The sequence below is a fragment of the Paralichthys olivaceus genome, chromosome 14, assembly GCF_024713975.1.
Source record: "Paralichthys olivaceus isolate ysfri-2021 chromosome 14, ASM2471397v2, whole genome shotgun sequence".
NCBI lineage: Eukaryota > Metazoa > Chordata > Actinopteri > Pleuronectiformes > Paralichthyidae > Paralichthys > Paralichthys olivaceus.
In genome coordinates this window covers 12,781,173-12,807,129 of record NC_091106.1, presented here as the reverse complement: position 1 = coordinate 12,807,129, position 25,957 = coordinate 12,781,173, and the positions used below count along the sequence as shown (strand labels likewise).

At 42.7% G+C, this 25,957-nt stretch overlaps 1 protein-coding gene and 1 long non-coding RNA gene across 6 annotated transcripts in view; one reads left to right on the top strand and one right to left on the bottom strand.

The window, feature by feature from the left end:
- The first annotated feature begins 1,319 nt into the window (after positions 1-1,319).
- LOC138413710 (uncharacterized) lies at positions 1,320-8,875 on the top strand. 2 transcript variants are annotated; one of them, XR_011246125.1, is made up of 5 exons: positions 1,344-1,443; positions 1,660-1,707; positions 1,844-1,962; positions 4,911-5,053; positions 7,815-8,875. It is a non-coding gene; the product is annotated as an uncharacterized lncRNA (long non-coding RNA). The 2 variants fall into 2 exon arrangements; XR_011246124.1 differs by lacking the exon at positions 1,660-1,707 and having other exon boundaries at positions 1,320-1,443.
- The window catches only part of ptpn20 (protein tyrosine phosphatase non-receptor type 20), a 26,521-nt gene continuing 5,233 nt past the window's right edge, over positions 4,670-25,957 (bottom strand). For 2 of the 4 annotated variants that reach the window (XM_069539134.1, XM_069539133.1), the window contains exons 7-47: positions 25,628-25,708; positions 25,362-25,437; positions 24,642-24,795; positions 24,384-24,455; positions 23,989-24,163; positions 23,671-23,806; positions 23,442-23,580; positions 23,200-23,352; positions 22,797-22,982; positions 22,539-22,701; positions 22,179-22,443; positions 22,009-22,088; positions 21,289-21,366; positions 21,085-21,192; positions 20,855-20,971; positions 20,279-20,487; positions 20,020-20,121; positions 19,554-19,647; positions 19,055-19,140; positions 18,511-18,682; positions 17,444-17,655; positions 16,695-16,793; positions 16,079-16,584; positions 14,890-15,523; positions 14,020-14,190; positions 13,712-13,886; positions 13,405-13,615; positions 13,290-13,327; positions 12,984-13,070; positions 12,179-12,240; positions 11,649-11,810; positions 11,333-11,570; positions 10,890-10,996; positions 10,646-10,728; positions 10,138-10,271; positions 9,890-10,038; positions 9,371-9,461; positions 7,625-7,959; positions 7,311-7,526; positions 6,776-6,838; positions 4,670-6,678 (exon numbers count right to left, since the gene is read on the bottom strand). In XM_069539134.1, the coding sequence (XP_069395235.1) occupies positions 6,568-6,678; positions 6,776-6,838; positions 7,311-7,526; positions 7,625-7,959; positions 9,371-9,461; positions 9,890-10,038; positions 10,138-10,271; positions 10,646-10,728; positions 10,890-10,996; positions 11,333-11,570; positions 11,649-11,810; positions 12,179-12,240; positions 12,984-13,070; positions 13,290-13,327; positions 13,405-13,615; positions 13,712-13,886; positions 14,020-14,190; positions 14,890-15,523; positions 16,079-16,584; positions 16,695-16,793; positions 17,444-17,655; positions 18,511-18,682; positions 19,055-19,140; positions 19,554-19,647; positions 20,020-20,121; positions 20,279-20,487; positions 20,855-20,971; positions 21,085-21,192; positions 21,289-21,366; positions 22,009-22,088; positions 22,179-22,443; positions 22,539-22,701; positions 22,797-22,982; positions 23,200-23,352; positions 23,442-23,580; positions 23,671-23,806; positions 23,989-24,163; positions 24,384-24,455; positions 24,642-24,795; positions 25,362-25,437; positions 25,628-25,708 (6,530 nt within the window). In that variant the 3' untranslated portion in view covers positions 4,670-6,567. Of the gene's footprint in view, positions 6,679-6,775; positions 6,839-7,310; positions 7,527-7,624; positions 7,960-9,370; positions 9,462-9,889; positions 10,039-10,137; positions 10,380-10,645; positions 10,729-10,889; positions 10,997-11,332; positions 11,571-11,648; positions 11,811-12,178; positions 12,241-12,983; positions 13,071-13,289; positions 13,328-13,404; positions 13,616-13,711; positions 13,887-14,019; positions 14,191-14,889; positions 15,524-16,078; positions 16,585-16,694; positions 16,794-17,443; positions 17,656-18,510; positions 18,683-19,054; positions 19,141-19,553; positions 19,648-20,019; positions 20,122-20,278; positions 20,488-20,854; positions 20,972-21,084; positions 21,193-21,288; positions 21,367-22,008; positions 22,089-22,178; positions 22,444-22,538; positions 22,702-22,796; positions 22,983-23,199; positions 23,353-23,441; positions 23,581-23,670; positions 23,807-23,988; positions 24,164-24,383; positions 24,456-24,641; positions 24,796-25,361; positions 25,438-25,627; positions 25,709-25,957 lie in introns of those variants that run through there. The other 2 variants (XM_069539136.1, XM_069539135.1) reach the window with 2 other exon arrangements.

The window sequence follows — 25,957 nt, the reverse complement described above, 5'->3', positions numbered from 1 at the left end:
AGAAAAGTAAAAAAACAAACATCTGTAGATGTCAAACTCTCATCCATCATCAAATATAATGAAATCTGGCGAGAACTGATGGAGAGGTCATAACAACACATAACAACTACAGACCATGCTGTGATGTGCAGTGATGTGGTGTAAACTTTGTCTTGTTTTGTTATGTTATAGATTTCAGATTTAGTCAAACACAATAAAACAGATCAGGAAATTGTACAAAATCCCTGGATAACTAACTCAATTCCTTTCAGAAACCCCCCACTGGATGTAATTCCAGACCCTCCTTACAGCTCGCCACAGAAAACCCAGCAAACCCTTTACATAACCAACTTGAAATAATTTCAAGTGAACATACCAGCGCAGGCTGTAATCATACTCGCCTTCCTTTGACAAGTCTGAGGTTTCTGAGAGTCTGGAAAGCCACAGAAGTGTCATTCTGCTCAGGGAGCTGGATGAAAGACTCTCTGTGTCGCTGTCAGTGGGCTGTCATCATCGAGGAGCCTGAGGGGGTCGACTTACAACCAGCACAACCAACAACAACTCAGAAAAACACACTCATGCTCTTATTTTGTTGCTTTGTTGAAACTCAGTTAAATACCACATTTTGGAACACATAGTTGATTCAGTTCCTAGAAGACAAGAGTCCATATAGTGAGATATGATTGGTATCTGTAGCATGGGGGAACTTTAAGAGGTGTGTTAAACTCTTTTACTACGGTGATGACTTTGTGGTATTTGCTGACGACCACTCTTTGTTGCACACAGTTGGTGTAACATACTTTTTTTTTTTTGCCATCACTCTCATAGTGTCATTTTGGGCAAAAAAGTTTCCAAAGCAAAGTGTACACTTCCTGCCCTGCATCAAACAGCACAAAGACAAAGTTAGAGGATGTAATCAGTAAACTTTGTTGAGCATTTAGCATCTTAAGAGCCAAACACGTCCCCTGTCCGCTCAAATGACCCCTTCAATTCAATCAAGCTACAAAATGTCCCTTTATATTCCTGACATCGTTTTCATCATGATCCATGAATTATAGCTTGAAAGTGTTGTGAAACAAATGATATTTTTACTTTTCCCCTGATTACATCCTTCTACCAAGTTTTGTGTCCGTCCTTGAAATAGTTTTTGCTCATGGGACATAAATGTGATAAAGAACAGTCCATATTCAGACAAGTTCTCTGCTCATTAGTTCTATGGTCTATGTTCACAGCATGTCATTTCCGTTTTGTATTGTTTGTGTTTGTGTTGATCAATGTGAAACACTAACGTAAGCAGCCAGTGAAACTAAAGAGGTTGTAGATTGAAGATCCTCGATTGTGTCAATTAATTGCTCCTCAATCTATTACTAATGCCTGAGAGAGCACAGGGGTCGCACCTCTTCCTCACTCCAGGCGGAAGCTGCGTGCGGTTGTCTTCCTTCTTCCGTTTCCCCTTTATTTAAGGTAATTTCCAGACACAGAGAACATTAACCTTAGGAACAAACATCAGTAACAGTATTTCGCTGTGTAACTGTGGTTGTATGTGGAAGAAAATAAAGTTTTGAAAGAGTTCATGGCTAGCTCCGATACAAGCTAGCATTAGCCGCAGACCTCGTGCCTCTGCTGTTGTTGACAGCCGAGTTTGCCGCTTTTATATTCATCCATGTATCTGTGCTGTAGGATGGAAGTTGCTGACTTAACACTGTAAAGGCCACAGTAGTTTAAACGGTGTGTTCAAAAGTTCTTCACAATTTCATGCCATGTGATATTTGAGTTAAGAAGATTTAAAAAAATGTTTTTGAAAGTGTTGAAAAGATTCAACTGTGGTCCTGAGACTGAATATGTTTCATGTACTGTATTACAGACATGCGCTGAACTCCTGAGGTTATCTGTGGACTTTGTCCTCCTGGTATAAAGTCTGCAGGGAGTTGGGAGAATCTGATGTGAGAGCAGGAGATCATCCGCTGGATTCACAGTGAGAGAGTATGTAAAAACATAAACTGAAAGAAATCTCCTGGTACCGCTGCGATGTGCATGTGTTCAAAAACAAACTGCAGAAAAAGCCTGGACCAAATTCTCCAGGTTTTTTCTGCAGGTCATGTCTGAAAATGGCTCATTTTTTGATATCAAACTTAATATTCCCCTTCATCTAAGGGCACAACACCTAATCTTGCTTTCTAACATGCAAACCAACCAGAAAACAAACAGGTGAAACCAACCTCCTTGGAGAAAGTGAGACTTGAATGAAGGATGGTTTTGCTCCATTACTGCAGAATGTATAAATGCACAATTGTATAGACGTGTATGTAGAATATTTCAATTCCTTGAATAAAACATTACAGGTTTAAAGCACCACTTTGTTGCATTTCCTGTATTCTGGTTATCCCCTCCTTGCTCATATAATTTCAAGTACTGTGTCTTTGTGTCCTGTGTGGGTTCAGAAAATTCCCTTCTGAACCTAAGGTTTGAACATTTGCAATTCTGGTGTAAAACATGAAATTTCTGTCCCTCACAATGAGCAAAAATAAATGACGCTTCAACTTTTTATGGGCATCTGAAAACATCTTTATATATTACACATTTCCCTTTTGTAAGAGCAGTTGGTGTTTTTGTAAATGATGAAGTCTTTCTTGCCTCAGTCTCCACTCAAGCCCACTTTATCTTTCAGCTTCTCTGGTCTCAGATCGCTCTCGTGTATCAGCACAAGTTTAATCTCGCTGGTTGATCAGCAAACACAAGCTGAAGGAATTCGCCCCTGTTTTTGTGAGAACCGAAATGAGCTATGACTGGGCCTATTTTGCAAGAACCGTGCTCGGTAATAATTCTTAGTCATCTTGAGCCTAGCTGCATTAGTGGGGTCGTACTTAACCTCTTCAACCCAAAAAGACCTTTCCAGGGAACTGTTACGACAAAAGCGTGGTGTGCACCCAAACCTTGTGTTAACCTGTAGAAATTTCATCTTGAATTCCAGTCATGATCCCAAAGACTGTGTAATGGCAGGCTGTAAAACAGGAAAGTGTACATTGATGCATGAGATCATCGAGAACTTTTATCTAATGTTTCAGCCATAAAATGTTTGGGTCAGAATATTTTACTGCATGCAAGTTTAGTGATGAATTTACTTCGTAAAGTCGTTTTCAGACATGAACTCCAGTTACGTTCTAGATAATTGAGTCACATTTGCAGTTTGCCTTTCACATATGAAGAACGCAGCAGGAGATTGTTCAGGTCAGACATGTTGACGACAGGAAAATCTCACATTCAGGTGAAGGGTGGCGCCTGGGTAGATCCAGCAGGAGGCAGGACAATGTCGTATAAATTCCACAGTGGAAATCTTTTTTTTTTTGTTTAACACATTGGGGAAAAGCTCTTAAATATCATTGTCTTGTCCAAATTGAAATTGTCTACATGTATGGCACCTCTTTTTTATATTTAATTAATAGATATTTGCGTTCTCACATACAGCCCCTTACAGGAATTTGTCTGGAGTTTGGGTCACGTCTGAAAGCAGCTTATCTTTACTGTGTGAGGAAAAACTATTTCATGCAACTTTAAATCTGTTCAAATTAGAAATGAAACACAGGTTGAAGAGGTTGATTTACAAGTAGATTTTTCTTGAAATTCAAGGTGAAATTTGACAAGCGAGGGCAGAGAAGGAGGATGGGACACATCACAAGGCTGGGGGCTGCGGGGAAGTGTGTGGAGGGAGTTTGTAGCAGCACATAATTTGTGTGCTATTTTTAATCAGTACACAGAAAAAGAAAACAGGCTTGTACGTGTGTGTGTGTTGCACTGTGAGGGCAGCAGCGAGAAGGAGGATTTACTGAGAGCACACGAGTGCATTTCTACACGTTCCTCAGGCCTTTAAATCACACTCACACTGACTGAACAGCCTCCTGGTAATGACTTTAACACAGAGCTCCCCACATCTTCCTGTTTGCTTCATTGTCAGTCATGGTGTTTAATCCACCCTGATCCTTGCTTGTGTTATCATCTAATGCAGCAGAGTTTGGGGCTCAACAGATTTTCAATAATCACCTTCGCTACATTTCAAGATCACTTTTGAGTCAGTCAGTAATTCTTCCTGTGTCCTGTGGTCTGAAAATGAAAGGACAACTGTTTAATACACTGATACTTGTGTAAATAGGAATGGGCCTTGAATCATCAAGTTGCTATCGCTGCTGTCATAACTTACAGCAATAACAAGGCCTGAAGTCGGGAGCAAGGGGAAAGAGGAGGGAGGAGATTTGTGCATGTGTGTGTTTGTGTGTGTGTGTGTAATTGGGGTGTTTTCAGAGATAGTGCACAAGGGCAGTGGGAGTACACAGAGAGAAAGGAGAGGTATAGAGAGTGGGGGAGTAAATCTGCTCTGTGGCTTCCCCCGACATCAAGTTTATATGTGTGCGGAGCGTGCAGTGTGTTTCCAGGGGTTTCCATACTGTCACAAAGACCCCTGTGAGACCAGCTTATTTACCCTGCAGTAAAACCCGAGAGGGAGTATACCCAGCAGTAAAAGTGGAGAGGGCGGCTCAGCAGAATTAGATTTAGAGCTGCCTCCGGCTCTCTGTTCTGTGTGTGCATCAGGGAAAACCCACTCCTCTGCTCTTGTTCCGTTGTTCAAACTGAGTTATGTTGTGCCTCAAGTCTTGGGGAGGGGGGGTTAAATGTGCAGCACAAACACACAAACAAGTTTCGGAATAGTTTTTAATTAAAGAGAGAGGTATTACATTGTTCTCAGTTATCGGTTACATAGTGGCTGGTACAGTGACAAGATATCAATTTAGCATAAATAAGCAGTTGTGCAATTAAGGGGTTATTACATTTCACAATGCTACCGCAGAAGCACTTGCTCGACTGTACAAGGTGCATTTTCACATATGTATGCAAAATGTGCTTTCGTTTGTTCTTTAAAGAATAATCATTTTTTCCAGGATCCGAGGAAGAAAACACAGCGACGGCGTCTCAAAGAGAGAACATGAACTTGCACAGAGCGGGAAACCGACCGACCAGCACTGAGGGAAAAGATATTGCATACAGAGGCTGATGGCTCTGCATGGCCATCCACATGGCAAAGGTACTGCATATGTCTCACCAACATGCTCCGAACAGTCTGGAAGATGTTACAGGGAAAGGGGTTGACATTTGCATCTCCTCTCCTCGTCTCGTGGAGAGTATTGCTTCGTTACATTCCAAATTTTGCTCACGTTCAAATCATTCAGCAGTCAAACTCCAGGCTCAGACGTCTCTATTTAAAGAGTCTACATGCAATGCAGGAGCTGGTGTGTGTGTCTGTGTGTGTTCGTGTGATAGCAGCTAAAAGAATAAAGCTTACAAGCATTTACATCCAAAGGTTGAGGTTCAAACCGCAGCTAAAAATCATCTTGACTCGGAGATGCAGCTCTGTTGCTTTGTACATCAGACGCCCTTAAAGTGGCAAAATGGAAAGTTTGTAAACCTTGTAATATTTTTTGCATTTTTGGCTGAGTTTGTATTAAAATAGCTATGGAATACAGATAAACAATGATGTCACATGACAAATCATCCCAGCAACGAATTATTTAATTTACATTTAAATCAGTCAAAAAAAACCTCCTCCACATTTTAGACAAAAAAAAGAATTTATCTAAAAACATTTGTCACGTCAAATCATTCTTTATCTGTATTAGGATGTGCAAGTTGTGATTATGTGTAGTAAGACTTTCATTGTGATTCTGTTTTTGTATAAAATGGGCCCACAAAGAAAAAAAAAGATTGCCAGGCGATGTGCAAACTTCACATTCATTCAAAGTAACTAAAAAGTGAGATGTTGCCCTCCTCTGGTTTGGATCGATCCACCGCAAACCACAAACTGAAAACAGCACTTTCAGTCTAACCACCGTCGGCCGCCTGCTCTCCGTCCCCCCGCTGTCTTGTGACAAGTGACTTCTGGTCAGCGTGGAGCGACCGAATGAGTCATTCCAAGGCACTTGATTCTTTTCATTACCGTACACGATGAACTGAAAAATCAATACCACTCTTTTTGCTAATGCCCTTTTTCTCCAGGGTTAGAAATGCACTTAATGAAATGATAACACATCGCTTACTCAAACGCAATTCGTTTCAGACGGATACCGAAGTTGGTACGATAATTTTAAAGTTGTGCACGCTGATGACATTAGTGACACTACTGCCAAGATAAAAGAAGTGGATATTATGTTTTTTTTAAAGTTCCATGCAATATGACTGTTAATAAAATAAATGCAAGAAAAAGAAATAATACATTCAAATAGTGACACAAAAATAAAAAAAAAACATGCTAGAGACAGAAGGCAAATCACTAAGCCTGAAAAGGCAAAACAACCCCAGTGATCTAAATGAAACTGACATAATCACAGCACCGAGAGCACGTATAAGAAAAAGTCATTGTAACTAACCAAGAGGCCTCAACACAAAGTATCAAAACAGAGAAGTACAGGTTTCATATTCTAGCTAACTAAACTAACTACAGCCAAAGAAAAGTCCACCACCAGTCTGTGGTGTGATTGACTGAACAAGGTTACACATATACAGCCTGAGCTTCTCAGGCAGGTGAGGTGAAAGTGGAAACATTCAGACCACTTTGTGGTCTCGGGGACTGTCCGGCTGCCATTGGCTGCTGTCAAGCTGTAAAATGCCCTGTAAAACCTCCAACCAGACTTTGTAGCAGAAGAGGTATTGTTCCTGGAACGAGAGAGAGACAAAGGCCACGTCTAGCTTTTGGGAACTGTCTTTTTTTTAAAATTTTTATAAAGCTTGAACTTTGAACTTTGGCACTGACCTTGGTTTGAATCATTCCATGCCGCTGTAGTCTCATCTCCTTTACGATGTCGCTCACGTTGATCTGAAGACAGAGAAAGAACATGGTTAGGCACAACTACAACATGTGTGTGGACTGCTCTAATGCTTTAGTTTATTTTGAATTATTCAAGATTAAGAATCATTTGAGCAACTCCATGAGGCTGTATCATAGACTGTATGGATGACATATATCCACCTACTCCCACTATACAGAATTGGATTTGAAATATCTTGGATATGCAGTTTGATACATGTTCCATCCACTAACATGGAGGAGGCAGGATTAATGTGCATAACCCGGAGCATCACGTTGTTCATCTTTACATACACTCTGATTGCATACATGCTAGTAAAATATTTGTGTTGCGTTAAACACAACACAAAGTGAGTGTTTAAGCTATTTTATTCGAAGCTAAACTAAAGTATTGGACAAATGGTGGAAGGTGCTAGAGTCTAAAGTAATGAGATCACCAAAGTTACTGGTAACTTAAGCTATCACACTGGCTTCTACTCACAGGTAAATCATTCTCAATGAGACTGAGGATAATGTCGGTACAGATGAGAACTCCCGTGCGTCCGATGCCAGCGCTGCAGTGAGCCGTCACTGGCCCCTGTTGATGCACTGCCCTCAGGTAGCGGATGAAGCGAACCAGCTGTTCAGAGGAGTGTGGCACACCGTGGTCAGGCCAGTGCGTTAACTTCAGGTGATGGACAAAATGTGTCTCATTGGTCTGAAATAACAAGTTTAAAAACATTGCATTTCAAGTTCAGAGTAAAGAACGATATTGCAGCAGGTCATTGACCAGACAGGCAGGTACTCCTCTCCTACCTCTGTCTCCACCATTCGGATGACCTTAATGTGGAAGTACTCCAGGTACTGTTGGTTCTCCAGGTGCAGCTGGTACCTGCCGGTGTCCAGGGGCACGCCCAGCTTCTCTGGCCAGTACTTGTGACACTTAATCCTTCCCCTTTCCACTTCCTGGGTCATCATGGCAATGACGTCTGATTTGTTTTCCCAGATCATCTGCCAAAAGGCTGACACTGTGGAGGGCAGCGGGCCCTGGCAGGAGATGTAGAAGAACTCCTTGTCACCGAATTGCATGCGGATGTAGCTGGCGTTGATGTAGTCCTGGTTCTCTCCAATGGCAACACGTGTTTTGTCGTCTATGGAGGGAAAAGAGAAACTGCATGGATTCATGATTGAAACCAACTTCACCCCTACTAACATTCTCCCTCAAACAGAAAGATTGGGAAGACATGTTTTATTTGTTTGATTAATCCATTGGATTCTTGACCATCAACAACAAACACTGCTGCCTTGTTTCTCCCCTGGAGCACATGATCTAGGAGTACTGTAAATAACACCAAGTAAACAGCTCTGAGGTCTGGAATTAGGTTCAACAAACCAGTGCTGTGAAGACGTTTGTTGGTGATGAGAGAGGTGATAGACTAAAGGGAGTTAGGAATGTTGTTTTGGGTTACTCCCCCCAACCTCCTACGTGTGAAGTCAAGAAAGCCAGAGACTGGAAACCTGGCTTTCAAAATAAAGTAGTTAAACGCAATGGATCCGACCATGTTCATTTCTTTGGACCACTTGCACAAATAGCATTTATAACAGGCAGCAGGCAATGAGTAATACATTGAGGTCCGCCTTGATTCCACTGGGGGTCACTATCTTTTTCATCGCACTCGTGTCTCAGATCTGACACTTTTCACCCCAACACACTGTCAGAACTGGACGTGAATGCAGATTTTAGTGTGTTTGTTTTAATGTGCGTGTTTCCCAAGTGTTTGTCAGAATAACTTTTAGGATTTCTTTTTACAATATTCAGTGTTAATTCTGTGAAGCCCTGTGCAATATTGTGCAATATAATGGTTCATGTGCCATTTATTCACTGTACATATTCTCACACTGCCCACATTTTTCTTGTTTTTAAACTGTATATATATTTTAGTTTTATTCCATTCCATTCAAGTATAATTAATACACTTAAGTATTGCATGTAACTTATTATTACTAACTGATGCCTATTTTTGACTCCTCTTACTCCTAATAAAGGATTGTCTTATCTTATCTCAATTCAAGCATTGCGCCCTATCACTTAACTCACATACGCACATCTTTTGTGGAGTTTTTCCTTTTTCCATCCAATCTCTCTCTGTATTTATTCCCCTGAAATTCATGGTAATTACAAAGCTTATAATATTATTTACTCCTGCTTTATTTATTAAAAGTATAAATCCCACATAATTACAAGGTTGGTAACAGATGACATCTATTTAATTAATATGTTCTTGGCTGAGTCAAAGCAAAATTTAAGTGCTGCACCAGTGAAACATTGATATTATGATTTGCTGTGCTGGACTCAAGTGTTGTAAACAAATATCTCCTCTGCCATCATTAGAGGCCTTTACAGTCATCTTGAAACGGGCAGCTAAGGAGAGTGCCAACAAACAGACTCTCCAATAAATGTCAAGTTTATGTGCGTGTGTCTAGTCTTTACAAACACAGGGGTTTGAACAAAGGGAAAAAGTAAAAGGTAAGATTCTGCCAGAGGTTGTATCTCAGACTTACAGGGCAGGATGTCTCTGTAGCGGTTCTTATCTCTGTTCTCAGGGGCTTTTCCCACCAAACAGTTGTCGGAAGGCTTCAGATGCTCCAGAGCCTGAAATACAACATCAATTTATTATACATTGTCTGTGTCTGTCCATAAGAAACCCTACAAGTGCAATGTCTTAGTAATGACTGAGTATGTGTGTGTCTGCCTGCTGTTTTTGCAGCTTTCAGCTTGGTGAAAGAATGAGATATGGGTCAGGGAAGAAGGCATAAAAGTTTGGTGTGGATCTGGATCAGGGGCCGGTTCCTGGAATTTCTTTTTTCAAATTTCTTTGACATTACGATATAGGGCATAATTTGACATTTTAACTGATTTCCAAGGGAGTAATTCATGAATCTTGATGAAACTGATATTGTCTGTGCAATTTGGTGTGCTTTGGCGGAGGCTCTACTGAGTACCACTCTCAGTCATAACTATGGTTTACACCACTTGATAAATGTGAACGGTAACTGTTTTGAACCATAACACATACACACCATAAACTCTTTGACCAGTTCCTGCTGGTCCACTTGATGCTGCAGAATCTGGATAAGAGCTTTGACTCTTGACCCTGAATACTGACTGCTCCTCGCTGGGCTGATGAGAGCTAAAGTGGCCAGTTCCTCCTCTGACACTATGGGTGGGCCTGAGGGTACAAGAAAAAAAATGAATGAGGTTTGTTTGTGCGGCTCAACATAGATTAAGATTTTTACACATAAGCACAACAGTATGGAGGAACGGTCACCTGTTTGGGGTGAGGTTGTTTCCTGTTGGCTGGCGTCAAAAACATCATCTTCTTCTTCGCTGCTCCAGCCGTCTGACTGGAGTTTCCGGATGTCTTTGCAGGACTGGTCCAAGAGTTTGGTCAAAATTTGTTTCCTGGGGGAGTCAGGGGGCAGGGGTGAGACCAGACCATTTTTACTCTTCGGTAGGAGGAGGGGATGAAATCATGCAAGGCTGAGCTTCCTGTCCCTGCGACTTTTCCACCTAAAATACAGTATAGACAAGAGGCTAAAATACCTGTTTGATTCTCAATACTTGTCTTGCTTTTGGGCTACAGAGAATGCTACTATTATATTTCCTAACTTTCAAGCTAGTTGTTGTCTCATTGGGGTTCTCCATTGGCAACAGTATGTTTTATTTATTGCTCTCTGCTGCCCTCTTGTTGTTAAGAGAGGAACTTCCAATAAACCAAAGGAAAAGCAAGAAGATGAGGGTAGAACAAGTAGAGGAGTAGTTTGGGAAGTTACTACCTGTCAGAAGCTCCATGCAACATGTCAGTGACATTGAGGGATGGGCAGCAAGCTTGGTGGGAGGGGGTGCTGTTACAGCTCTCCTGATCCACAGACAAGCAGCAACAGACAGGAGGAGGAGCGAGATGTTAGTAGGAGATGTTAGTACAGAGGTAAAGAGGGATGTGTTTGAATTTAAACAAAGCAGCACATCAAAATGACTATTTTCATTTGGGTGTGTGATGCTTGGTGTTGTGAATCTTACCAGTTTCATTTCAACCTCGTCTGTTACAACTGTCAGTTGGCGCGGTGGAGGCGGTGGTGACGTTAGGACAACAGTTGTTTCTTTGATAACAGGGTCTGACGTCGCCTCTGAAACGACAAAGATGCACATTTATCGGAATGTTGTCAGAAAAGACTCCGATCAATTTTGGTGCTAATCAGGAACATGGGGTGGATACAGGATGTTTTCACACAAACGTCCAGATCTAGTTAATTTAAATGTGGTTTCATGAGGGAACTGTTGGGTTTTTGGCAGAGGTATGTGCTACTGAGTGACATTCTAGTATAAAATGGGTTCACACTATTTTCAGTGCATTGTCTTACTGTTAAAGTATTAAAAGTTTAATTTTAGTTGAAGCTGACAGCTTTGTAGTCAAGATCCACTCTCTACTTATTGATGATAATAGGAAAGATAGGAGATCATACCAGGCGGGTGCTCCACCGGCCTATTCACCATGATGTCAGGTGAAGAGCGAGTGTCAGAGGCTGGTTGCTCAGCTAAAATAGCCTCAGTCTGAGCGGACATGTTGGGCGGTGGGGGTGACTCTGAGTAGGTCAGTGGTAGGATGTCTCTGCAGATGGTGAGCTGCACAGTGCCCTCAGCTTTACGGAGGATGTCCACCACCTTACTGTGGCTCAGGCCTGAAACAATCACACCGTTCACCTGGAACATAATCAGTGAAGATCAGGGTTTTCCGTGACAACAAAGTTATAAAAGTCAGAAGGTATAATGGGTGGTTACCTCTAATAAAATATCTCCCACTCTCAGCCGGCCGTCCTGCTCAGCTACTCCACCCGAGCAGATTTCCCTCACTCTGAGCATGCTGCCGTTAGTCCCTCCGACCAAAGCAAAGCCCAGACCTCCTCCTTCTGGTTTTGTGAACTCTACTTGCATGATGCAACTCTACAGGAACAAAGACGCACAGGGAAAAAAGGAAAAGAGAACAAGAATATTGAGGATTCAGCAACAGAGGAAAAGAGCCTCAGATCAGGACCATGATATGCAGAAAAATACCATACTACAAAAATCCTAAAACAATCAGGTGTAAATAAAGCCCGACACACACATGCAGACAGTGACCTCCACAACCCCAGCAATGAATGCATTCGCAGATTGACACACAGTAGACTCATGTTACAGTGTACGTTTCAGCAGACTTCAAAAGATGTGCAGTAACAGGAAAATAATAAATAGAAATGGAAAGAGATGATAAAAACGAGTGAGTTCACCAGAAAGAAGGACAAAGATCAATAATGTGCTCAGAAACTTACGTCTTGTTCTTGGCTGAGGGAGACACATCGGAATTTAGCAGCAGTCCTGCACACAGCTTCAGCTGTAAAAAGAAAGAAAATAGTCAGTGACCAGTGAAGACAAGAGCACACCTGCCACTGCATCCAATATAACAAATATTGACCAGGCTAATAAAAGTTATGTTATTGATAAATAAGGGGTTAAGCCGGCAGTTCGGTCCTTAGATAAAAATGGAAATTCTCTTCGGTACCAATCTCCATCGTGGCATTTTCAAATTTCTGAAACAGACACAACACACACCAACCTCCCACCTCTTCGGCCATTTTGAAAGAGATGTGTTGATAGGTGCGTCTCCTGTATGACATGTGAACAAGGTTGGTCCTTTTCAAAGTGACCCTCTCTACTGTCCCTTACCGCTGCATGCACTGTCACCAGGCAACTGAGCTACCTGCCCTATAGACCACTAACTGTATGGCACTGTCAGTGTGTGTGTGTGTGCGTGTGTGTACGACGCCTTCAGCTGTGCAGTCCAATACACCAGTGGAGGGCCAGAGGCTTGGTAATTATTAATCCTGCAGTGAGAGCCCAGGATCTGTCTGTCAGCATTCAGATCTCACACACATGCATACTGACACACACACACACACGCACGCACACAGTTGCAAAGAGAATTGTCTTTCAGCACCGAGCTCCGACTACACACAGACAATGGGACAACAAGCAAACTACAGGGAGGGAACCAGTTATGCTGCTGATAAAACACGCTGATGGAGAGAGTTCGGAGGAGAAAGAGAGAAGAAAAAGAGAGCAAGAAAATAAACTCACGCTCTTCAGTAGGGGAGTCTTTCTCTGGAGAGACGGGTTCTTCAAAACGAGCATAGGATTTCCTGTCCTTTTTCCAGTCAAACAGGCCTGCAAACGAAAAAGATGTTTAAGTTACTATATGTCTACAGTCAAGTAATTTCCTGTCTTGCAGAGCTCTAATACTTTCTGGTAATGATTGAACTTCTCTTATCATAGTTGAGCACAAACATATCTGGTTTCTAGGTGATCCATCAGTGCATACAACAACCAAACTGTCCTGTTTATCTTGGGGTTAACTCAACCGTCCATTAATCCTTCAGAGCTTACCGTTCCACTTAGCCTTTGGGGTCAACGGCTGGTCTTCTCTGTGACAGACACAAACAATCGTAGTCATTCACAGAATTAAACACTCAGCTTGTGTTTTTAGCGGGAGGGCACATACCTGATGATTTTAAGTTTAACCTTACGAGGCGCGATCTCGCATGCTTTGACTGCATCCTCTAGGGTCATACCCAGCGTGCACCTGCCACAGATGTAGAGGATTTTGTCATTGGGTTGGACGCTCCCCTCCTCACTGGCTGGGGAGCCTGGCACCACCTCCAGGCAGTAGATGCCCTGCCATTTGCTGCCAATGCCCCCTGTCAGTTTTATACCTGGGGAGTGCGCACACATAGACTCAATTCAGTGCAAATGATTGACAAGAGCTTCATGTACCGTGTCTTTAGAATGTCAGACAGTGTGTGTCGCACCTAGCTGTCCAGAAGGTGTCTTGTACAGGACAATGTCTGGCAGGTTGTCGCAGGGTGGCGGGGCCACCAGGTTGGTCACCGCCCTCCCCAGGGTCATACTCAGTCTTCGCGGAGATGACCTGAGGATCGTCATGGCATAATCATCTGCCACACTGGTAACATCATGCCCGTTCACCTGGAGACAGATGACAGGGGAGAAGTTGTGCACGGTCAACTAGTCAAGCATGGATATACAGCTCACAATAGGAGAATGTTTTTTTTTACATCCAAGAATGCACGATTGGGTGCATGTGTGTGTTTGCACGTACAGTGACAAGCCTGTCTCCTGCCCTGAGTCTTCCATCTGCCTTGGCTGGGTTGTCCAGTATCTCCTGTATGTAGTAGCAGTTGTCCAGTTTGCTGCGAGTGATGGTGAACCCAAAGCTTCCACTCCTGGACTTGGTCAAAACCACTGTCAGTTCAAACTCTTTGACCAATCCCTGACAGTCAAGACACAGACAATTCATGTATCAAATAGATATACAACAATAATAATTCCTTACATCTCCAGTGGATGCTTACGTCTACAGTCAAAAACTTGTGACTGCAGCTTTTGGCCAGGAGACAATCTTTCTCAAAATTTTAGAACACAGTCAGTAGAGGACCCGAGGAGCACAGAAAGTTCACTAAACACCCATTCCTGAGGAAAGCACCACTGGGATTGATCAAGTCCCAGGGTGTGTCCCTTAGCCAATCATATTGTGTATAACAGCAGGTTTTAAGATTTCCTTTTTAGAAATTATCATTGGTATCAAAATCTGGTTCTCATTTTTTCATTCTTTCATGTTGTTAAATGTTATTTAGGGTCTGCTTGTAGATTAATCTTTATGTTGCTGATACAATAAGTACAAATTTTGTGTTTATATAGAAAAAGCACCATCAATAACCATCCACTTATACTATATGAGCACATCCAAATTAACAATGAATGCCTAGTAGATGTTTGTATAATTACATGTAAATAAAAAAATACCTCTTTGGTTTGAACTCTGTCTCTACAATTTTTTTCAAAGTTTCAGAAGCTAAACTAAAGATCATCTTTATTTCAGTGTTTGAAAGAAGTTACATAAATGAGCTGTCAATAGCATTTCTTAGCAAAGTTGAGAATGTGAACCAGAAAGCTAAGAAATGTCACTTGCCTTTCTTCGACTCTCTTCCTCTTCATCATCCACCTCCTCATCATAATCATTTTTGTATTCCCTCTCTTTCTTCTCTGGCTCTTCCCTCAGCTGCATGTGGCTCTGGGCAGGAGCAGGCAGGACTGTTGGTGGCAGCGTCTGGGCAGGCGGACTGACGCAGTGAGGCACAGAGGGGATGATCTGGGCTGTAATTGGGGTCTGTGTTGGAGCAGGAGGCAGGGGTGGAGGCACCACAGGCCTGCTGTTCTCGGAAAAGGCTTTGTAGTGACTTGGAAGGAGCCCCTGCTGGATCGGGTGATGCTTGGCTTTCGGCGGCTGCGTTGTGAGTGGCTGGGATGGGTGGGAAAGTGTGAAGGTGGTCGGGGTGTCAGCTGAGAGTCCGAGGGGTGGGATGGTGGCGGCTGAGACGTGGGGGCTGAGGTTTGGATTCTGAGAGCTGAAACCTGACGAGCTGTTGGAAGTTTGAGAGCCTGTTAGGTTGGTTGTTGGGGTCTGAATGGCCAGGCCGGAGGGAAAGCTATGAGGAGGCTCCAGGGTGGAGCTAATGGTCAGGTACTCTTCATCTGCCATGATCGTCAGCCCATTTCCCACGAGGCAGTAGGTCACACTTCCATCCGCCTCCTCTCTGACTCCACTGGAGATAAACAAACCGTACACAGTGTAGTTTACTTAAAATAAGGATTTTAAAATTCCTGTCTTTATTGTAAATTATGTCCTATTGACAGAGGAGCAGCAGGAGCTCTGATTGAATCTACACATCATGGCCACCAACAACAAAGCAGACTTGATTCCATTTTTTGCTTTCACATTTGTCAAAAGTATTACAACTAAAGACAAAATGAAATAGATACTATAGATATTAAATCTGGAGAGAAATAACAGTGAGATAGAATAAAAATTACCAAAACATTCCTTTTAAAAGCATAATAACTTCAACTCATAACAAGGAAAAATAAATTTAACTTCAAATTAAACTAGAACGGCAGTTAGTAGAGTGCATACCTCCATCAGAGTATCACAGGGCAAACAAAAAGAGACCAACAATCATTCACATGTATTGTCAGTTCACAGTCTCCAGTTAACCTAACCCCAATCTGCATGTCCCTGTATGCAAACTTCATACAGACCATAAATCTGCAATGCAATAATATTTGTTAGTTTTCACATCTTTCTCTATATGATACAGTACCTGGCATACACAGAGTTTGAAGCAGTCTTGGGACAGACGTCCATGAGTATCACAGTTGAACTTGAAGTTGTTGCAACCTCCTCTCCGTCGTCCTTTCTCTTCTCCTTTCTGTCCGCTTCCTGTTGTTCCTCTGGATTCCTAGTGGTCAGTCGCGACTCTGTTGGAGCTGGTGGAGAGCCAGAGGTATGTGAGGCAGGCGAGGTAGGCGATGCCGGTGAGGCTGGTGAGACTGGTGACGGAGGCGACGTGGGTGATGGGGGTAAGCGAGGAGGTGATGGAGGGGTCTGGTTGACTTGCACTTCACAGTCCAGACTCTCCGGGAGTGCTGGAGCTGCTGGAGGCTCTGGGTTTTTCTCTGCAGTAATGGTTACATCTTCTTCCTGGGTGGGGACTTGTTTCTGGACAGCTATGTTGACGTCATACTGAAACTTCAGGAGCTGGCTGTAGTCCTCTCCTAGTCGGATATCCAGAGAGTGGGATCGAGCCTCTCGGGTGGACGCAGGACTCTACAGAGTCAGACAGGAGGTCCAACAATGTGTTAGGGTCACTCAGCTGAACTTAGGTGTTGTTTTTTTGTGTTTGTGCATATACAGTAAGTTTGTACACATGAGCTCACCAGTGTGTTGCCATCTACATCATATAGCAATCCAGGACCTGGTCGACAAATTAGCAGATGAACTTCAGACGGAGCTCCACGCAACAAGAACAAAACCCTCTGAAACAACACAAGAGAAAGTGGGTCCAGGTATAACTCATGTTATTTACACCGTCACATGTGTCTTCCTTATTGAGACAAAATCAAGTCCCTGTAATGTAAAACATTAGGGTAAGGCGTATGGTTAAGTTTAAAGTAGTCTCCAGGAAATCAATGTAATGTGTGTATGTGTGTATGTTGTGACACCATCTGACCTCAAGACAGACTCAAAATTTGCAAATCTATTAAACTGCTGTATGTTTAAATGCTCCGCTGTAACTCCTTGGCAGTACACAAAAGGTTAAATGACACATCAAATGCTATGACACAACCAGCATGCTATTTCCAGTACTATGGGATTAAAGGATTAGTGAACTAAATAACACAGACAAGACCTTGAGAAACAGCAGGGTTCAAACTGCTGCTCACACACCTCCCTGCCCATTCATGATTATCATTTATCCACAGATGAAATCCCCTACTGTGCTGCCATCAGGGCCCAAAGTGTGAATGGTTTTAAGGTTGTGGTTAACACCTTATAAACCAGGCTACAATTTTTTTAGAAAAACGATCTAACGAAACCAAAACCACAGCAGAAATGTTTATGAATGTGGTTGTTAATTCAAAGGTAGAAATACATAGGGATTAAGGATCATTCTAAAATATCCCACCTGGTAAGAGAGGTCCTTTACAGGCTCCCTGTTGACGGACAAAATGACGTCCCCCTCTCGCAGCAGGCCACTCTCCAGCGCCGGCTGACCCGGGAACAGGCGCTTGATGCGGACGACGCTGCCTCGGTCTTGCCCCGATTTAAGCTGTGAGATGTAAAAGCTGAAGCCGAGGCCGGAGAGGCTCTTCTTTAACACAACTTCATGTGTGTTTTCTGGGAAAGGAAAGAGATGGTGAGGAGACTTGTGGAATTAGTGTGTGTGTTACGTAATCATTAATCTGTAAATGTGAGTTCAGGTTTGCGAAATTGTGATTTATAAAAAAAGACTATTCCAGTGCTCTAGTACTACTTTGAACTTGCTAAAGAGGAAGTGATTCTATGAATGTTGCTGCCATGGTGGAGACCAGTACTCGCAACACAGGTGAATGACTGTCTGTATGGTGAAATACAAATAAAAAAAATATCAAAATTATCTGGCAGGACAGATACTGAAGACATGTTCAACTCAGGCGACAGACTGATGGCACACTAGCTCGCCCCCACTGAACGCTACAGAGCACCAGTTATTCAAATATTATTGATATTGAACATATTGCATGCCCAAACTGTATTAAACATGGCACTGCACTTCCCCTGGTCAATTAACAAAACACACGTCAAGTGTGAAGTCAATAATATGAGCGGTTCACGAGATGTGCGTTCCATTTATAGACAGACAAATGTTTGTGGAATTATTTTCTTATAAGAAGTAAATTTGTCTTTTCAAAATTTGCCTCACATTTCTTTGAGTTCCAGTATAGGAATAAGGAAACTATTCCTTTAACTAAGCTGAACAGGCAGCTTCAAGTTTTCAGCACACGCTGTCTCAAGGGACTGAGGCATCGTCAGACTCTGACAGCAACCACAATGTAGCTGTCAGATGACTCACAGTCACCTCTGGGCTATATGTGCGAGTGTGTGTGTGAGTGTGAGTGAGTGTGCGTGTGTGTGTGCCTGACGCTGTCGATCTTCTCTTTTCTTTTTTTTTTTTCTTTGTGAGTGTATCTGCCCCTTCATCTCCCCTCTCACCATCCGTCACAAAGCTGTAGTCCTTGGCTCGACCACTCAAGGTCGTTTCCACGGAGACCTCGGTCCTGGGGGGCTGCGTGTGTGACGGACTGTGGACTAATGGGGGGCAGGGTGAGTCAGGTCTGGGCTCCAAGATTACTGTGGGCTCCCTCTCCAACAGCAGGTTTACCACCTATGGGGGAATAAGATGCATACAAACACACACACACACAATAGTGTAGTACAAAGATGATACAGTTACAATACAGTCTTATATATGATATACAGTACCTAAGTAACCAAAACTACTGCACTAAGGTTATTCAAAAATTGATTCCTGGAAGAAAATCAATATTTAATGTGGATGGGAAATAGGACCAGAACAAGACTTGAGGCATAAATGTCAACGTATCTCTGTATGTTGTTCAAAGCAGTCTCTCCTGGAGATGACAGTCACACTGTACTGATAATAATCATAACAGCAAAGTATATTTTTTCTGTAATTGTGTTGTTCTGCATGTGCATGTTTGCATATGTTTGTGCGTGTGTGTGTGTATGTGTGTACCTCCCCAGTCCTCTTAAGGCACTCGACAGCTTGATGGTGACTCACGCCCCTCAGGTTGGCTCCGTCAACCTCCAGCAGTCTGTCACCTGTCATATGCACAAACGCAAATCTCATCATCATTAGCGACATCAAAACATAAACGTTTTTGTGTATGTCTGTCTGTGTCTGTATGTGTGTGTGTGTGTGTGTCTGTGTGTGTCTGTGTCTAACGGGCACGTCAACAAATTCAACAGTCGCTCTTGCTCATTGAAGCATGAACCTAGCAAACACAGACACATCAATGCTCCAGTGGAACAGACATATTACTGACAGAATACACAAAGTAAAAAAAGAGAAAGTGAACAGCTTTACTACTCCTTCATTTTACAGAGCATGGGCACAATCCACAATCAGTTATTCTATATTCTTTTCAAAGAATTCGAAAAATCTTTACGCCCTTTCGTACAAACTCCACCAAACAACAATGGTAAAGAATGTGTCATGATAAAGATAATCATACCAATCTGAATGCGTCCGTCCTGCTCTGCAGCGCCCCCTGGCACCAGACTCTTGATGTAGATGCCTCCATAACGCACGTTGGTGTTTATTCCTCCCTTTTGGCAAAAAAGATTATAAACAAACTTGTCAGCGTTGCAAATGGCCTCAAATAACCTCACTGCTGATTCCATGGGGAAGGATCCAAGTTACTTAGCATCCTAACTTGTATTGGCCTTTCCCAGTTAGTCCTGTAAATCGCTTTGGCTGAGCCGATGCAAGACAAGGAACAATGTCACTGTTCCGGCCGAAATTAACTTTTTAAAGGCCAACATTGCATGGGACAGAAGACCCTCTATCTAAAGACAGTAGCAGTGTTTCAGCTTCCCTTCTTCCACTTGTTTAGTTATAGTGAGGAGCAGAGAAAACCAGAATCAACCGAAACTCGTATAGAGAGGGACAAATGCTATAAACTCCATTGATTCACTCACTGCAACGCTGATGCCGAGACTGCCACTGCTTTTCATTAGCTCCACTATGAACCGCTCGCTGGTTTTCAGACTAATGATTGAGGGAGACCTGGAACACACATCCTGAAAAACAAGTTGTCTCACATTAATCAGAGCACTTAATGCATTTATCAATTAGCACTGGTTGAAGACTTATCAGCTCTGATCACATGTTGAATTGTTTTGTAGAAACAAAGTCACGTATCTCGAACTGTTGCTGTAGCTGAGAGCTGGCTCTGACCTGTGCGTCGTGTATTCTCACGACAGGAATGTGAAGTCTCCTGTTCTGCTTCGGGGTCGCCATGTTGGACAGACTGATGGCCTCCTCTAGTTCCTCCATGGCCGGACGGTACTCTGTGCCGCTCAGTGTGGTCTGTGACCCAAAGCTCTTCTCCAAAGACAAACCCATTGTACTTTGACTCAAGGAACTCCTTAGGTCTCTCAGAGTCTCTGATAAAAGAACAACTGGACGTCAGTATGAGTGTCACTACCATACAGCATGTGTTGGGTTGATAATGAATACCTCCACCAAGGAGGTTGGTTTCACCTCTGTTTAGTTGTTGGTTTATAAGCAAGATTATGCAAAAACTGGTGCGGGTCCAGGAATTTGCGAGATAGGACGGGTTTTATTTCTTAACATTTTCACTGATTCACCAGGGAATATTTCATGAATTTTGATTTTAAAAAATCAGGGTTATTAGTGGACTGGAGCTTGACTGAATATAAGGGGACTATTGGGCCTTGGCAGAGGTATGTGCTTGAATGTTAGCATAACTAGACTTTTCAGACAGTGCATGCAGCGCTGAGCAGAACTTACGTTTAGGCTGGGACACAATGAGCTCCACCTCTTCAGGGCTGTTTTGTAAGATGGCAGCAGCATCACTGAATGTCACTCCCTCCAAACTAGTCTTGTTAAGAGAGATGAGACGTCCACCTAAAAGAAAAACAAACTAATTATTATAAAATCCTTGTTGGTGGCTGACATGTTAAGCTACAAAAAGCCAGCATGTGTGTTTCCAGTCCTCATGTGATGGTGCGGCTCCTTACCGTGTTTGATTCGTCCATCTCTGTCCGCAGGCCCATCAGGTACAATGGAAGCTATGAAGATCCCAAGGTCAAGTTTACCCGTATTGTCCTCTCCCACGATCACAAAGCCTGAAACAGGACCAGAGAGGAAGACAAAAGTCTCCTGTTAAAGAATCATTAATTTGACATCACAGTTCACAGCTAAGTCCGGCTTGATGAACTCACCGAAGCCCAGTTTGGGATCTTTCTTCAGGGTCACACAGACTATCTCTCTCTCTGGTGGGGTCCTGGTTGGTGTATCAACTGTAAAGTACATGTTAGAATAATGATAAATAGGCCACTGTAAATGTATTTATAGATTTTCTTTTGTTTTATATTTTCTTCAGACTTTTTAGATCCTTTGAATTTTTTAATTCCAAATCACCTTCTCCTTATGTCTTGGACAGTGGCATAAGACTTAACAACATAGTTAAATACATGCAAACAACACAGAAAGGCCCCTGCTGGCTGGATCGGGTCAATCATATCAATTAATGTAACAAATGCAGATACATATGCTCATGAGGGGCCCTTGAATGGTTTGAAAATGAAAATCACTTCTATGTGATTAAAGTTGTTCAGGAGGCTTGTGATGAGACAACAGTGGTTGGTGCTTATGCTTTCATCCCTGAACGTTTGTTGGTTGGTTGGTTTGTAAGCAAGGTTATGCAAAAACAATTTTTCTTTAACATTGTGAGATTGGGCTTTTTAGACATTTTTTCATAATAATGTTTGGGATCTTGATGAAAAAAATGTGGAATATTTAGAGGACTACTAGTTATACGTGTGTGCAGTTTGTTAGAACTTAAGGGAATTATTGGGCCTTGGTGGAGGTATGCTCTCTACTGTGTGCCATTCTAGAATTCTGTGTGTGTTTTACAAAAGGAGATGAGTTTGGGTATCCACCTCGTACGGAGGAAGAGGCATCAGAGTCTTGCTTCTGTAGAGAAACACTGGACATCATTCTGGGAATCGGCTCTGGAGCGCTGCAACACATGCAAAGTTGCATTTAGTCAATCTCTGTTACTATTTTTCTGTAATAAGATAATATAAATGTTAACATTGATAAGTGCTACCTCCAACACTGTTGATCCTTCATCTCCCTGAGCTCTCCTGTTTCCAGGGGCTCTTTGTTCAGCTCTCTGCTCATCTCTCTCCTCATCTCTCTCTGCTGGCGGAGTCGAGCCTCCAGCTTGGCTGTCAGGTCGTCACAGGACTTGGAGAGGTCTGGTTGACCAGGTGTCAGGCCTACATGGTTCAACATGCCCTCCGAGCAGGACATCTGCTTCAGGTTCAAGTTACGACCCCGGTAGACAGACATGTACTTGTCTAAATGTTCATCTGGAAACAGAAACAGAAACAGAAGACAAATCTTGACTGTAACCTTTGTGTGCTCATTTCAATCCCAATCGACACAGTTACTAAAATGTTCCCACCTGGTATCATGGTATGGTTAAGTTGTCGTGACGTCATCTCGCTGTGAAACTTGTGCTGTGCCGAGCAAAGGTTCAGGAGGTACTGTGCTATTTTTGAGCTCTCTGTTATAAAACTGTGCTTTTTCCCACTGGGCCCACCGCACTCGATTATCAGTTTACGCCGCTGGAAGACAGACATCGTAAATTTACTTTGAGCTTCATGACAAAATGAATATCTCACACAGCAAACTCTGACAGAGAGGCCTCTAGCAGTTTTACCCCAGTGGATATGGAGTCAGTTTCCCTCCAGAGAAAACGCCTGATGACCGTGCGCATGTGGTTCTTCGTCTCGTACACAATGATTCCTTTGACACAGATGCCCAGCACCAGCTCTCCCACCAATGGCCTTTTCTCTCTCCCCACTCGGTGGAACATAACCCCATACTCAGGTAACTGCTGGGCAATCTGAGAGGCACACAGTTTTAAATGTAGCTTCTTCTAGCAGACGTCAGAATTACAGGAATGTAACAATTGGAGTGTCATCAAAATTAAGGCAAACAACAGTTACGGTTTCATAAACTTGGCCTTTTTTTAGAAACAAAAAATTGCAATGGAGAAAGTGGGACCCTCGATTGTGGAATCAGTTTTTTTGTGTGAGTAGATGCATTAGCAGTCTAGCTACCTTTAGATACTCTGTTTCTGCCTCTTCGGGCAGCATCTGGGCATGACTTGCATGTAGTCTTGGCAACTCCTCCTTGACACTGGGCAGGGCCAGCTTCTCCAGCATTCTCGTGGACACATAATGCTCTGGCTGGTAATAATTCTTGCCATACAACTGAAAAAGAACCAAGTACGCCGCTGTCACAACCTCTCATAGATGACGCTGGTGTTCAAATATAAAAGGTTGGTTTTTATCCTTGGTACCTCTGACATGTATTCCCCAAACTCCGCCTGCAGAGCGAGAGCAGCGAGGAACAAGCCTGTCTCCTCGTTGCAGTAAAGCCTGTCCTCCATGATATCCTTACGCAGCTGTAAGTAGTACTGGTGCCGAGTCAGTCTGTGCCTAAGATACAGGAATAAAGTTGAAGTGGAAAGCAGCAAATGTTTTTTGGAACAATGTATAGTAAACTCTGAATGGTTAGATTGTACTTACAAAACGAAGGAAATGTCATCAACAAAAAATTTCACGCGAAGAAACACCAAAAAGGAGGATATCTGCCCTTTTTTCCAACTGTCTGGTGCAACTTTGGAGATTTTTGTTTCATGGTCCAAAAAGAAATATTCATCATCTGCAGAATAAAAAGAAGAAACTTCTAAACAAAATGGTCTTAAAGCTTTCACCCTTCATGGCAGTTGTGAGGGCATAATTTTCGTTGGATTATGAATATTTTGAAATGATTTTTAATTTGCATGTTCTTGATGTGCAACGAATGCAATCAAGGTTATAGGTTCCATGTAGTATGTCCCTTACCATCTAGGAAGGCAAGACCAAAGTAGAAGTGCTCCACCAAGTTTGCATGAGCCACCACCATGTCAAACACATCTCTTGCTTTGGACTTAATGTCACAGCGGACCACCACGTACTGTCCATTAGGCAGCACCACAGTCACCTCTCTCTGAGACGAACATGAACGGCCCTTTCTGGACTGTGATGTACACGCACAAACACACTGACACACATGCACATAAAAAAGACCCACTACCAACATTCACATGCATGCACCTGGATATATAAAATACTGCACATGCAGTTATGCAAACAGACATAGTTCAGCATGCAAGAAGAGACAAGTTAAAAATAGTGTGAAAAACAGTACATTAAAACTGATCAGAAACAGATAGAAGCAGAGGAAATCATGAATTTACCACAATGGATCCTGGAAGCTCGAGAACAGTTTGTTGCTCATCTGCCATTCTTACGAATTCAGGACCCAAAGCCTGACAAAATAAACATTTATAATACAACTTTTATAAGCACCAACACAATCGACTCTTATGCTTCACTAAAAACTCCACCCTAGTTCACCTGAATACTGTATTGCAGTATCCCTACCACAGACGCTATGCTTGCAATCCAGGTCAACAACACGCACAGTTACATCATTAATTTATCTCTGCACCTACCTTGGCTTTCCTCTGGCTCAGGCTGAGTGAGGATTCACTGAAGGTGATGGAGGGACTGTGAGATCTGCCTGATATTTTGGGAGAGACGTCATGGTGGGGGCTCCTTCCAAGCCAACTGCTGTTACTGTCCCTGTGGCGAACCCCGCGAGGGAGTCTGAGAGGGGAAGAGAAAGGAGAGGAGAGGGAGATGGGGGAAGGACGCTGTGATAGTTGTGCAGGCCAGTTGGAAAAGTTAAACTCTGAGACAATGTCATGTCCGCCTCTAAGGTAGAACGGACAATGAGAGAGGGTAAAATGAAATATGGATTTGCTTCTGCTGATACGTACACGTATATATATACAATAACTCTGAAGCTGAAGAATCCTCTACAGTCCTGACAGTGATAGTAACCATGTTTACATGGAGAGTTATATTCCCATATCAACCTGTAAAGACATGAGTCTGTGCCTTGTAAACAGCATATTATAAAGTCCTAATGGAGTTTTTGCAGCATTTTGCAGCATGTTCATCAGTTACCAAATGCTTGACATCAACATGTAAACAACAAGTGCAATATGTGCTCTTGAAAATGTGAAAAAAGGAATCTTCTATCAGCAACTTATGTAAACATCATAAATATACTAAATACTGTCTTATTTAATATGAGGCCAACAGTCAGAATACTGTTGTCCATGTAACCATGGTCAATGTGTATGGGTGTGTAAATATATACAACATACCTGTCAAAAGAGGATTGGTACAATGGTGTGGGAGAGCTCCTTGGTCTTTGTCTCCAAGGTCTCTGAGATAAACTCCCTAAAATCACATAAAATGAGCACGTTGTCAGATTAAGCACCTTACTGTTGGGGTAAATACATTAAGTATAAAAATTTGCATTTAATAGCAAAGGATTAAATCCCACATCATAGTTTACATTTTTTTAAGTAGATACACAAGACAAATTATTTTGGCAGCCTTCTTTCCAGTTTCTGTTCCCTCTGCGTACCTGACTTTGAGTCAGAGTCTGTCGAGTATCTTCTCCCTTCCGGACTGCCCTCGCTGACGTCTGAATATGGCCCTCTCTTCCCTGTCAAGCAGGTAAGAGATAAGAGATGACAGCAATGTTTGATTCCTGTCCGTCTCTGAGCTCTACCAAGATGCTGAGGCATTTTTACAGAGCTGGGACTGAGGCAGAGGCTTTAGCTGGGAGCATCCACACTCAGTATCTGATTATTGGCTCTCACAGGACCCTAATCCTGGGCTTGCTTTGGGTTAAGATTTTAATCCTGTTGACCTGTACACTATCTTGAGTCAAAAGCACAATTACGACAGCTAT